The sequence below is a fragment of the Rhinopithecus roxellana genome, chromosome 13, assembly GCF_007565055.1.
Source record: "Rhinopithecus roxellana isolate Shanxi Qingling chromosome 13, ASM756505v1, whole genome shotgun sequence".
In the NCBI taxonomy this organism is placed as follows: domain Eukaryota; kingdom Metazoa; phylum Chordata; class Mammalia; order Primates; family Cercopithecidae; genus Rhinopithecus; species Rhinopithecus roxellana.
Genome location: NC_044561.1, coordinates 82688959 through 82703766, shown reverse-complemented (window position 1 = coordinate 82703766; position 14808 = coordinate 82688959). Strand labels below are relative to the sequence as shown.

At 38.3% G+C, this 14808-nt stretch overlaps 1 protein-coding gene across 9 annotated transcripts in view; it reads right to left on the bottom strand.

Annotated features, from left to right (window-relative positions):
• Positions 1-14808, bottom strand: part of RALGAPA2 (Ral GTPase activating protein catalytic alpha subunit 2) — a 329915-nt gene that overhangs the window by 154926 nt on the left and 160181 nt on the right. For all 9 annotated transcript variants that reach the window (XR_004052562.1, XM_030914155.1, XM_030914151.1 and 6 more), the window contains one exon: positions 7762-7890. Coding sequence is in view for 8 of the 9 variants with exons in the window: in XM_030914155.1 (XP_030770015.1) it covers positions 7762-7890 (129 nt within the window). In the remaining variant the exon portion in view is untranslated. The remainder of the gene's footprint in view (positions 1-7761; positions 7891-14808) is intronic.

The window sequence follows — 14808 nt, the reverse complement described above, 5'->3', positions numbered from 1 at the left end:
TGTTACTGTACGCTATGAATTTCCAAGTGAAGAAGTGTATTTCCCAAAATTACTTGACTATGAACCTGGCTTTCTTCCTTCTCTTTCCCCCAGAGTATCTGGGGAGATTACTGTTCTGAAGAAGACTTTTTGAAATGCTTGTCCTGAGGTTAGGAGAGAAAAGTCTGGGATGACAACTCAGATGTGTTCAGAGGAACTGAATGCATGCGTCTTTGTGGAGTGCACAGAGAGAGAAGTGATGACAGAGGTCGGAGCCCTGAGGACGTAGAGACAGACAACAGGAAGAGTATCATTAACAACCCACAGAAGTCCTCTTTGTGCCCCTCCCATGATAGCCTCCCCTCCCCCAAAGTAACCGCATTCTGCTGTAACACCACAGATTGGTTTTGTCTGGTTTTTCAATTAAATAAATGAAATTAGAGTATATGTTCTTTTGTGTCTGACTTCTTTCACTCATTATGTTATGTAACTGATCCTGTGTTTTCATTGTATATAATAATCCATCTTATGTACATACCATAATTTATCTGTTCTATTGCTGATGGGCATTTGGATTGGCTCTAGGTTTTGGCCGTTACAAACAATGTTGCTGCGCACAAGCTTCTCCTCATCTCTTGGTGACCTGGGCGAGCCATCTGTGCACCTCCCTCCCCTACTGCCTCAGTGGGGCAGACCTACCTAGCAGGGGTACTTCAAACTGGTAATTACCTCGTGCTAACTGAAAATTCTGACTGAGCAAGTATGCTCCAGCCCAAACACCTTTCACCAGTTCCTCTACAATTTTAACCTTAAGTTTAAACAGGAAAGTACTAACACTCAGAGTGTGGTTCCTTCATGTAACTCTTACATTCACATTCTCATTCATATTCTCTCTCTTTTAAAAAAACATTTTGGAAGGCTACGTTATTAATTTTGTGTTGATTCTTTTTTTCAACTTTACTAAGGTATAATGAATAAAAATTTATATATTTAAAGTATATACAACATAATATTTTGATATATATATACACAGTGAAATGATTACCACAAACAAGTGAATATATCACCTCATATAGTTCCTTTATGCATGAGTTGTGAACATTTAAGATTTACTCTCTTAGAACATTTCAAGTTTATAATATAGTATTATTAACTATAGTGACCACACTGAGATCTCCAGAACTCATTCATTCTGCATAACTGAAACTTTTGACCACTGAGAAACATCACCCCATCTGCCCCACCCCAACCACAGCCCCTGGGAACCACCATTCTACTCTCTGCTTCTAGGAGTTGGACTTTTTTAGATTCTACATATAAGTGACACCACACAGTATTTGTCTTTCTGAGTTTGGCTTCTTTCATTTGGAAAGATGGTTCATTCATGCTGTTGCAAACAACAGAATTTCCTTTGTTTTTTGAAGGCTGAATAATATTCCATTGGAGATATGTACCACGTTTCCTTTATCCATTCATCTGTCAATAGATATTTAAGTTGCTTTTGTATCTTGGCTATTGTGAATGCTGCTACACTGAACACGAGAGTGTAAATATTTCTTCAACATACTGATTTCAATTCCTTTGGATATATACCCAGAAGTGGGATTGCTGGGTCATATGGTAGTTCTATTTTCAACTTTTTGAGAAACCTCCATACTGTTTTCCATAACGGCTGCACCAATTTACCTTCCCACTGAAAGTGTACAAGGGGATGAAAATGTGTAGAAAAAATGGTATGATTAGCATACCCAGTACCCAACCATTCACTAACCCAAATACTCATGTGCAATATTTGAAAACAGAATTAAAAATCAATTCATGGCTGTAACATTTATTCCCACTATCATACCTCAGGCAGATAGTAAAGAAAAATGTATATAATAATTATGTAACATTGATATACGTGTTAAAGACCAAGCAAATTCGATGCCTTTAAAAGGCTTAAAAGATAAGGCACTCATGTCTCTTTTATTGTAGTTTCAAAGAACATAACACTGTTTTCTTTATTGCAAGCTGGTTTTGTATTTCATCCTTTCTGAATTTTTTGAAGCACATTCTTGGTTTATGTTTCAGTACTTTCTTCCCTCAACATTTTCTAGTTTGTGTTTTTCCAGGTTCTGGTTATTTCTTGGTTATTTATTTTCCTACCTTGGCAACACTTCTTTATGTGAATTTGACCTTTACATTTATCTTTATACCATCTTTGATTTGAGTAGTCTCTATTGTGTTGGTTCTTTCTTTCCAGCTTTACTAAAGTATAATTAATAAAAATTTATGGGCCGGGCGTGGTGGCTCACGCCTGTAATCCCAGCACTTTGGGAGGCCGAGGTGGGTGGATCAGGAGGTCAGGGGTTCGAGACCAGCCTGACCAACACAGTGAAACCCCATCTCTACTAAAAATACAAAAATTAGCTTGGCCTGGTGGCGGGCACCTGTAATCCCAGCTACGCAGGAGGCTGAGGCAGGAGAATTGCTTGAACCCGGGAGGCAGAGGTTGCAGTGAGCCGAGATTGCGCCACTGCACTCCAGCCTGGGCAAAAGAACGAGACTCCATCTTAAAAACAAAAAAAATTATATATTTAAAGTATATACAACGTAATATTTTGATATACATATTGTTTTAATACACATATTGATCCCTATCAATATGTTTTTAACCTATGTCTTTGGGGATGTGTTGGTTGTGACGTCAAATCTCATCCTAGTTTTTTCTGTCAGAGGCCTCAAATAAGGAAGAATCACTATTTTGGTAAGTGGTGATCACAGAGGGAATGGAGCAATAAATGGACATTATATATTGCAATCTAGGCAATATATAATGAATTCAAATAAAAGGAGAATTTTTTTTTTTTTTTTTTTACATGTACAAGAGTTCTCTTTCCTCCACATCCTTGCCAACACTTACCTTTTGTCTTTTTGGTGAAAGCCATCCTAACAGGTGTGAGGTAATTATCTCATTGTGATCTTAATTTGCATTTCCCTGGTGATCTTGAGCATTTTTCATATACAGCAGTTCCCTCTCATTTGAAGGGGATACATTCTAAGACCCTTCAGTGGATGACTGAAACTGTGGATAGTACCAAACCCTTTATATATTATTGTTTTTGCAATACACACATACCTTTGAAAAAATTTTAATTTATAAATTAGGCATAGTAAGAGATTACAATAACAGCTAATAATGAAATAGAACAATTATAACAATATGACAGCATCACTACTCCTGTGCTTTGGGGCTATTATGTAAAATAAAGATTACCTGAACACAAGGACTCTGATATCACAGCAGTCCACCTGGTAACAGATATGGCCACTAAGTGACTAATGGGTGCGTAGCAGATACCTTGTGGATCCACTGGACAAAGCAATGATCCGTGTCCCGGACAAGATGGGCCAGGACAGCTCAAGGTTTCATCATGCTACTCAGAATGGTGTGCAATTTAAAACTCTGAATTATTTCTAGAATTTTCCTTTTAATATTTTTGGACCACCACTGACTGTGGTAACTGATATCAGAAAGTGAAACTGAGGATAAAATGGGGCGACTGTACTATTAGCCAAATGTATGTCTGTAAGGCTACTTTAAGGGTAATCAGGCAAGAGAAAGAAATAAAGTGTATTCAAATAGGAAGAGAGGAAGTCAAATTATCTGTTTGCAGATAACATGATTGTATATTTAGAAAACCCCATCTTCTCAGCCCAAAAACTCCGTAAGCGGATAAGAAACTTCAGCAAAGTCTCAGGATACAAAATCAATGTACAAAAATCATGAGCATTCCTATACACCAATAATAGACAAGCAGAGAGCCAAATCATGAGTGAACTCCCATTCACAACTGCTACAAAGAGAATAAAACACCTAGGAATACAATTTACAAGGGATGTGAAGGATCTCTTCAGGGGTAACTACAAACCACTGCTCAAGGAAATAAAAGAGGACACAAACAAATGGAAAAACATTCCATGCTCAAGGACAGGAAGAATCAATATCATGAAAATGGCCATACTCCCCAAAGTAATTTATAGATTCAATACTATTCCCATCAAGGTACCATTGACTTTCCTCACAGAATTAGAAAAAACTACTTTAAATTCCATATGGAACCAAAAAAGAGCCCACATAGCCAAGACAATCCTAAGCAAAAAGAACAAAGCTGGAGGCATCACGCTACCTGACTTCAAACTCTAGTACAAGGATACAGTAACCAGAACAGCATGGTACTGGTACCAAAACAGATATATAGACCCATGGAACAAAACAGAGGCCTCAGAAATAACACCACACATCTAAAACCATCTGATCTTTGACAAATCTGACAAAAACAAGCAATGGGAAAGGATTCCCTATTTAATAAATGGTGTTGGGAAAACTGGCTAGCCATATGCAGAAAACTGAAACTGGACCCCTTCCTTACACCTTATACAAAAATTAACTGAAGATGTATTAAAGATTTAAACATAAGACCTAAAACCATAAAAACCCTAGAAAAAAACCTAGGCAATACCATTCAGGACATAGGCATTAGTAAAGACTTCATGACCTAAACACAAAAAGCAACTGCAACAAAAGCCAAAATTGACAAATGGGACCTAATTAAAGAGCTTCTGCACAGCAAAAGAAACTATTATCAGAGTGAAGAGAAAACCTACAGAATGGGAGAAAAATTTTGCAATCTAACCATCAAAGGGCTAATATTCAGAATCTACAAGGAACTTAAAGCATTTTTTTTTTAGATGGAGTCGCACACTGTCACCCAGGCTGGAGTGCAGCGGCGCGATCTCGGCTCGCTGCAATCTCTGCCTCCCAGGTTCAAGTGATTCTCCTGCCTCAGCCTCTCGAGTAGCTGGGACTACAAGCGTGTACCATTACACCCAGCTAATTTTTTAAAATTTTATTAGAGATGGGGTTTCACTGTGTTAACCGGGATGGTCTCGATCTCTTGACCTCATGATCTGCCCACCTCAGCTTCCTAAAGTGTTGAGATTACAGGCATGAGCTACCGAGCCCAGCAGGAACTTAAACAAATTTATAAGAAAAAGAAAAACCCCGTCAGAAAGTCGGTGAAGATTATGAAGAGATATTTCTCAAATGAAGACATTTATGTGGCCAACAAACATGAAAAAAAGCTCATCATCACTGGTCATTAGAGAAATGCAAATCAAAAAAACCACAATGAGATACCACCTCACACCAGTTAGAATCACTAAAAAGTCAGGAAACAATAGGCCGGGCCCGGTGGCTCATGCTTGTTATCCCAGCACTTTGGGAGGCCCAGGCGAGTGGATCATGAGGTCAGGAGATCGAGACCATCCTGGCTAACATGGTGAAACCCTGTCTCTACTAAAAATACCAAAACTTAGCTGAGTGTGGTGGAGGGTGCCTGTTGTCCCAGCTACTGGGTGACAGAGCAAGACTCTGTCTCAAAAGAAAAAAAAAAAAGTCAGGAAACAATAGATGCTGGAGAAGATGTGGAGAAATAGGAACACTTTTACATTGTTGGTGGGAGTGTAAATTAGTTCAACCACTGTGGAAGACAGGGTGGCGATTCCTCAAGGACCTAGAACTAGAAATACCATTTGACCCATCAATCCCATTCATTACTGGGTATATGCCCAAAGGATTATACATCATTCCACTATAAAGACACATGCACACATCATGTTTATTGCAGCACTATTTACAATAGCAAAGACTTGGAACCAATCAAATGCCCATCAATGATAGACTGGATAAAGAAAATGTAGCACATACATACCATGGAATACTATGAACACAAAAAAGAAGTTCATGTCCTTTGCAGGGATATGGATGAAGCTGGAAACCATTATTCTCAGCAAACTAACACAGGAACAGAAAACCAAACACTGCATGTTCTCACTCATAAGTGGGAGTTAAACAATGAGAACATATGGGCACAGGGAGGGGAATACCACATACTGGGGCCTGTCGGGTGGGGGGCAAGGGGAGGGATAGCATTAGAAGAAATACCTAATGTAGGTGACGGGTTGATGGGTGTAGCAAACCACCATGGCATAGGTATACCCATGTAACAAACTTGCACGTTTTACACATGTATCCCAGAACTTAAGTATAACAAAAAAAAATGAGTATTTCGATAAAGAAGTATGATTTCCCTTCTTGTATCTTGTAATTATTTTCAAAGTTGATGTAAATCGTTAAAATGCATTTGAAAATTCTTTGAGATTATCCTAAACTTTTTCAGAAATAATGAAATATGAAAAGTTGTCATAATTCTTTACGATAAAGCCACAGTTGAACAAATTCAACATTTTTCTTCTACTTTTTCTTTCTTTTTAAGAGATGAGGTCTTGTTATGCTGCCCAGGCTGAACTCAAACTCCTGATCTCAAGTGATTCTCCCACCTCGGCTTCCTGAGTCTCCTATAGCTGTAACTATACTCACGCCACCATGCCTGGCCTCTTCTTCTCTTTTACCTTTCTTCCCTTTTGCTCCTGTCTCTTTTCACTTCTCTTTGTTTTCTAATTTATCTTTATAAGAAAAAGTTAGTGTGTGAAAGCACCAACATGAAATACCAGCTACAGGAAGTATTTTTAAACAGTTTAATTTAAAACCAAGGGCTTGAAGTTTGAATTTACCCTGCAAAGAAGAAATAAGTAAAGTGAAAAAGTAATCACATATCAAACAAGATTTAGGTTGTTGGATGGCCACACTGATTTCGATACCAATGCTTAGCAAATAGTAAAGCTAATTTTATTTATACCATTTGAAGAGGCAAAAATAACTCTGAATATGTAACAGCTTAAAGAGCACAAATGGAAAAGGCCCTTCCATTTTAAATGTATAACAGTATTCTCTCAAAAAGGCATTAAGATATTGCTTTGGCCATGTGCAGTGGCTCACACCTGTAATCCTAACATTTTAGAGGCTGAGGCAGGAGGATCATTTAAGGCTAGGAGTTTGAGACCAATCCGGGAAACATGGAGGGACTCTAATCTCTACAAAAAATTTAAAAATCAGCCACGCATGGTGGTGTCTATCTGCAGTCCTAACTATTCAGGAGGCTGAGGTGGGAGGATCACTTGACCTCAGGAGTTTGAGGTTACAGTGATCTAGGCACGATAGCACCACTGAGCTTCAGCCCGGGTGGAGAATGAATGGGACCCTATCTCTTGAAAAACAACAACAAAAAAAGAAAAGAAAAGAAAAAGATACTGCCTTAGTAGTAGAGGTAAATGTAGAGAGTAAAAATAAATTTTTCTGCAGCCCTTACTGATCATTTAGTCCATTTCTAATTTTTTATTACAAAAATTCTACCAAAGTATTCTGGCATGTTATTAAGAGAATACATATTCACTTCTAGTTAAGATTTTAGTGTTCTAACATTTTAAGAAAATATTTCTATGAGACTTATAATAACCAAGACTTAATTTAAAAAAATCATACTGCCAATGTACATTTTAAAACTCTCTATTTTAGACATTTATGTCTGTGCCACCACTTACTGGAAAATGCTAATAATATTCTAAGAGACAAGTCCTGCTTCCGACTGTGTAAATGTGCTGAAATATTAGTGAGGATATGATTTCTCACACTTTGGCCTTTTGATGAAACGCCTTTCCAATACCAGTGTGTCATCTTATCCTACAATTTCACACATCAGCTGCCAGGGTATCTACCCTGAGAGCCCAGTTTCACATTGCACTAATGAGTCAACACCTGTTAAGAGTGGAGAAATCTGAACCTTGTTAGCGATTGTGAAGTCTCTTGGGAGCCGGGATGCTGAGCATTGTCATACTCACCGTCAACATGTCTGTGCTAAGGACCCTGGCAGCGGCTGCAATGAAGTCCCCCACCAGCATTGAGAAGCCAGGAAAACCCAGAGAGAAAAAGCGGGGTGGACAGTGCCTTATGATGGTGTTTAAGATATCCTAAAAGGGAAGATAAGAAAACACAATTGTAATGTTCAAACACAAAATTCCAAAGTAGTGTTTGTAGTGGTACGTATGACCACTACATAATAATCTAAGACAGCACAGATCACAGAAAATTTTCAGTGAAAGAGATATTGGAAACTGAGTTACTCCAGGGGTTATTGTACCCATTTTAAAGGTGAGAGATTGGAGACACCAAGTTGTAAGATGAATTATGCAAAATCTAAACCATGACTCTGAGACTAGACATTTCCTCTGTCTTCCATGTAAAGGTAGGCTCCTTGGACAAGCTACAGGAGTAATGAGGTAAATACGCAATTAAAACCCTCAAATATCTATCACTAAAACAAAACATATGTCCTGTCTTTAGCTTTCAATTTGTCACAGTTAAAGCACACAGTTACATTAAAGTATCTTAAAGTAGGCAAAGAGATGGACAATTTCACTCTTCAGATAGCTTTGTGTGTTAAGAAATGGGAATATGCAGAGTGCTAACGTAATGTTGTAATCAGTGAAATGCTAAGGTCAGGGAATCAGCATGGTTCTGAATATACGTGTGATCTCGGTGCAAGTACAAAGTGGCCTTTTGCACAGAGTGCAGTGTGAAGAGTATCATCTGCCCCAGACACCTTGTGTTCCTGTGTCTGTGATGGCCTCTCACTGACGGCTGGATGGCCCCTCACTCCCCCAGCTCTGGTCTGAAGCAGATATCTAATTCTTGCCTGTGGCAGATCAGGGGCCCACCACTGGACAGCATTCATGCCATCCATGGCCAGGCCACATCTCTGAAGCCATCTGTGCAAGTGTGTGTGTGTGTGTGTGTGTGTGTAACAGGAATTAGTAAGAAAACCACAAATCACAAACTTATGCAGCTGTTGGCCATGTACATTAATCAAAACACACACTGAAGTACAGTCGTGTCACTTTATGACGAGGATACATTCTAAGAAATGTGTTGTTCGGCAATTTCATCATCTTGTGAACATCATAGAGCGACTTACACAAACCTAGATGGTAGATGCCTATTACACATCCAGGCTACAAATGTGCACAACATGTTACTATACCGAATAGTACAGGCAGTTGTAACACAATGGAAATTATCTGCATATCAAACCACATCTAGACACAGAAAAGGTTCAGTAAAAATACAGCACTATAATCTTATAGGACCACCATCATATATGTGGTCTGACACTGACTGAAATGTTACATGACTATATCATAGTTATGTGACATAGTTTCACAACTTATTATAGTCTCAATATAAGAGTAAGAAGCAAAACACACACACACACATACACACACACACACACACACACACACTCCTAGTTTCTTTTCTTAGATTTCAGTGTGGTTATCTTAAAAATCCTTAAAAATAATCCTGATTTAATTCTATCAGTATCACATTAGAGCAAAGCAGTAGTTACACGCTAAATTCTAACATGTTAAGTCTGTCATAATAAAAATAACCTCATTTAACAACTTATCTTCCTAAAAAAATTTGTATATGTTCACAAACCATTTTTCCTTTTTTTCCTTACATGGGTCTTAGTTTCTACAAATCTTGACCTTTACATTCTTAAAATTGCTGTATAATGCTTAATTCAGTAGAGTTCACATTTAGTAAATAGTTTAGCAAGTACTAATTCAAAGTTTTAGCATTTCAGCAGACTTTTTTCCTACACCAGAAACAAACAGATAGATAGATAGATAAGTAAAAAAGGAAGGAAGGAAAGGGGAAAAAACCATGAACCACGCTTCTTCCAGGTTAATGTTTAAGCCTACTTTAATCACGTCCTTTGATACACTTTAAGGTCCGTATCAGTCAAGGCAAACATTCTAAGGGACTGAGCAGATGGATGCTGCAGTTTAGAAAGTGTGTGGTAAACTCAGGATCCAAGAGTGGAACAAAAGATCCACCTTTTTCATAATTAAGCCTCTGATTAATGCCCTAGGCTCCTCACCACACACCTGTAATTACTCACAGAGGTACTCATTGTGCTGGGCCTTGTCTGGGAATATCAGGCACCAAGCTATCCGGCAGCAGATGGAAGCACATTTCTGTTGACATATGTTGCAATGAAAGGATTCGTGCAAACCTGGCTAGCAAGGTAGCAGAATGCCATGCATGTGAAGATTAATAATGCAAACAACCATGATGTTAACTTTGTTATGTTTGTGTTAATTCCATCTGTTAAGACGGGAAACTAAACCTTGAAGCTTGTGGGCTTTAAAAATCTTTAGCACATATTTGAATCAAATAAGCCCATTTTCACCACTGGAATTTAGAGTTTTAATTAAAAAATGCTTTTCTAGGCTAAATTTATGGGAATTATGAACTAAATCCTTTAACAAGCTAACACCACAATTTGTAAAGGAATCCATTTTGCATCATAAGATTTGTATGTATAAAGGCAATAATCTGTAAAATAGGGCGTTCAAAACATATTATTCAGCTGCTATACTGATGCTAAAGACAGTAGATAGGCAAGTAGCTGAGATAAAGTCACATGGCTCCCCTACTCCCTGGACTTCAGCCAATCACTTCAACTGAACCTGCTACTATGAGCAAGAAGGTTGGAAAAAGAGGGCAAAATAACAGATGGCTAGCCTACCCTACCCTGCCACCCACGTAAGACAGCGCCCTGAGGAGACACAGTGCCTGTGTGAAGTCGCCAAAGACAGCACTGGGGGAGGGTAAATGGGGGGGGGGTTAAAGAGGGAACTATATGACCAGTCAGCCAAATTATGGCCATATGCCTGCTTATGTTGCTTCTCCACACTGAAATGGAACAACTCGAAGATTGTATCTTTGTGATAACATTTTAAAATTAGGAATAACCATGTGGTACTCAAAGAAGAGCCCACTGCATATTCCCAGTAGCAGGACGTCCACAAAACGCCCCACTGATTTCCTAACTCAGTAGAATCCTTCTTTCACCTTCCCCACCATACATTAAGACACAGCTATAACAGGAGTCTTTGAAAAATATAATAAAAATCTGAAACCTTCCTCACAGCCTCCAGGGCTTTATATATACATGGGACAGTTTGATGCTCTCAGACATCAGTCATTCATATGCAACCCTCATGCCTTTTGCCATCTTCCTGTCCAAAGTGAACATTACTTGCCTAACAGGGTTTTCAAAGTGACTCATGTTTTAATTTTTTTATTTCCATAGGTTTTTGGGGAACAGGTGCTATTTGGTCAGATGAGTAAGTTCTTTAGTGGTGATTTGTGAGATTTTGGTGCACCCATCACCCAAGCAGTAAACACTGTATCCAATTTGTAGTCTTTTGTCCCTCACCATCTCCCACCCTTTCCCCCAAGTCCCCAAAGTCCACTGTATTATTCTTAAGCCTCTGCGTACTCAGAGCTAGCTCCCACTTATGAGAGAGAACATACAATGTTTGGTTTTCCATTCCCGAGTTACTTCGCTTAGAATAATGGCCCAATTGTTCTGAAAAACTTATGTGTATCCTTTCTCATAAGTAAAAAGTAACTCAAGTAATACAATGACAGCAACCAATGCTGCTAAATTTTTGCTAAAAATACCATCCTCTGATGAAGACTCTGGGTCTGAGACCAGCTCTCCTTGTTAAATATGAGCACAGAATGCAATGTCAGGGTGGTGTGAGAGAACTTCTCTCAACTCCAGCTGGCCTACCTAAGAGTATCACAGGACCTGCAGAGAGGAGGAAAGGGGCCATCCTTTCTACTGTGTGATTCGATGCTATTCAGCACTGCCTCCACGGAGATGGCTAGTGAGAAACAGCCCTGCACTCCGGCATGGTGAAAAGAACTCTAGAACTTGAGCCATGAGGCCTAGGTTCAAAACCTTGTGTGACTGTGGGCAGAACATGTCATACCCAGAGCTTCATGCTTCTCTGCCATAAAATGGAATGATACTCCCTTACGGAGTTGTATGTAATGGGATAGCAGATAAGAACATACGCCTTTGTAAAATGAAAAGAGCCATAAAGAGGTAAATAGAGTAGCAATTAAATAATTATTTTTCAAAAAGAGAAGGACTCTGAAGAGTTTTACTTTGTAAAATTTACTTTACAGGTGTAGTTTATATAATTCAGTGAACTATTACTTTGCTGATCTACAGAAAGAATAGTTTAAGACACTTCAAAGGTGGCACACAAATAAGCCTCTTAGATCACACATTATCCCAGAAATTCAAAAGCTCTAGAAATTAGTGCTTTCAAGCAACACTCTTAACAAAGCATTACGGCAATTAGCCACAGTGTTCAAGGCAAATACTACAAGAAAAACAGGAAAATTATCATTTTAGATTTTCTAGGATTCATTTGTCTAAGGAGTTCTAGAACTTAATACAAAGAAGTTCAAGTTAGTTTTATAGCAAGAATTAGTCTCTTTTTCACACGTTAAATAGACTAAACCACAAATTAAACAATAGGCTCAATGATATATGGAATCTAAAATAAAATGAGGTTTATTTTTGAGAGTTGAACATATGATACATAGACAAAGATCTTTCACATGCTTTTATTCAAAGAAATTAAAATTCATTCTGCAAAATGTTGCAATCTAGTGAACAGATCACCAAACTAATATTTTTCTCTTGTTCTGGTTAAAAGTCCAAGTGCATACTATACATTGAGTGTGAAAAGATCACTAAGATGATAATTGTGAATTTGCAGCTTATCAAAAGATTCTGGTTATGAGAAAGTGACTGGTGAGAACATCTGTCTCTTATCACTGATCTTGCAAAAAATCAGGTAATTCAAATAGAGGCGTGTTGTTTCCTCTCCTCCAAAGCACAGTTCTATAAACACAAACCATATTCAGCCTGGTAAATGAATCGCTTTAATTGAATGCTATGTACACAGTAACTGGAAAAACCATAAGCGATAAGAAAAACATATGGTGATGGCAACAGAAATTGGTTTATTCATTTTGCATAGTGTTGTTTCTTTAGTTCCCTTATAATTGACCTTTAGAGCGATAAATGTGTAAAATAATTTTGTTTATTATGGCTCCAAACCTTCCAACAATTACACAAAATGAAAATTTAAAAGGAAGGATTCATTCTGGAAGCATTTCCATTGTTTACATAATTGCACAGCTATAATTTAGTGCTCATGTTGTTATGGAAAATAAAAAAGGGCGATTACAGGCCATTTCCATTCAAAATATTGCACAGTGGTGTCAAAATGGGGGGAACATGTTCACTTTAAAGCAGTTTAAAATGGATTAACCCTAAAAACAAAAACATTTCAACTTAGCATTCTATAAAACACAAATGTTCAAGAAGTAGCCCTCCTCCAAACCGTATTAGAAATGTTGCAACTGTACTTTCACACCAATTACATATATATTATTCACTTAATATTTGCTCAGGGCCCAGCAGATGATGGTTGTAACACAATAGCCAGCCATCTGTCTCCCTGCCTTTCCTTCGTGGACTTGCGCCTGCTTCTCAAGAGTAAACAGATCCGGTTATTCCACCTAAAGTCACTCCGTCCCTCCACAAGGCCAGACAAATCATCAAGAAATAAAATCTGCATATGAAAAATCACTCAATTCCTCATTTAACTTTTTACTTAAAGAAAACTAAACACTACACAGTTAGATGAAATCATCACTGTTTTTTAGAGAAGATGCCTGTCTTTTACCTAGGAAATTCTATAGGAAGCTCTTTTATTTGGTAAAGAGGGTAAGGTTGGGATCCGTTTATCCCAGTAATCTGGCTAACAAAGAGGTATGATTCATTCTATACTTGGATAATTAATTATAAAAAATGTGAATGCAGAGGAATACATTCATACTAAATATGATTATAATTTAAACTTTAACAATGAAGACAGCCATGATCCTGTAGTACTTCTGGACATATTTTTAAGTATTAGTTATTGCCCGCCTGCTGACGCTCAGAAATGCTGAGTGACGAGAAATTTTTAGTTACCAGAAGACCAGATTTGAAGATACCTCAAAGCTCCGAAGCCTGATTTTCTCATTTCTGCTAGTGGGTCTCTGCTCCTTCAGCTTAGGGCACAAGGACATACTTTACATACCACAAGTTGCTACCTGGCTTCTGATGACTAAAAAATAAATCAAATCAACATGACCTGTAAAAAAAAAAAAAAAACACGGCAGAGCACAGCACCAATACTTCATTTCCAGAAGTCGCTGAGAATAAAAAGATAGCAGGACAAAGCTGATTACATCAATTACTTTCATGATTGAGGCCAAATAGATGGTATGTGCTTTACATTATGTGTTAAAATGGCTAACTTGGTACATCTGTCTGGGGAAAAAAGCAGAGATTTTAACAAGTGTTGTACACAATGTGACTTCCTAGAGTACAACTATGTTACAAAAGTCAGGAGAAATATTACAGGACAGAGTAATTGGGTTGTGCACCTAGAGAATCAAAACTACCTAGTGGCTGGGCATGGTGGCTCATACCTATAATTCTAGCACTTTAGGAAGCCAAGGTGGGGTATCATTTGAGCCCAGGAGTTCAAAACCAGCCTGGGTGACATATCAAGACCCTGCCTCTACAAAAAATAATAAAAATTACCCAGGTATGGTGTGGTACACTCCTGTGGTCCCAGCCACTTGGGAAGATGAGCTGGGAGGATCACTTAAGCCTGGGACATCAAGGCTGCAATGAGCTGTAATTGTAAGACTGCATTCCAGCCCAGGCGACAGATAGGGAACCTGTCTTTAAAAATATCAAAACCAAACAAAACATAATACCTAGAACTTCTCACCAGCAGAACTGCTATGAAGAAGACATTGAATTTCCTTGACAGCAGCATGCCTTAGGGAATGGGAAACATGCAATAAATTCCTGAGGCCAAAGGAGCTGTTCTGAGCATTTGCACAGCATCAGGATTTCAGGAGTGACAGAACAAGTAGACAGATGGCACTGTGAT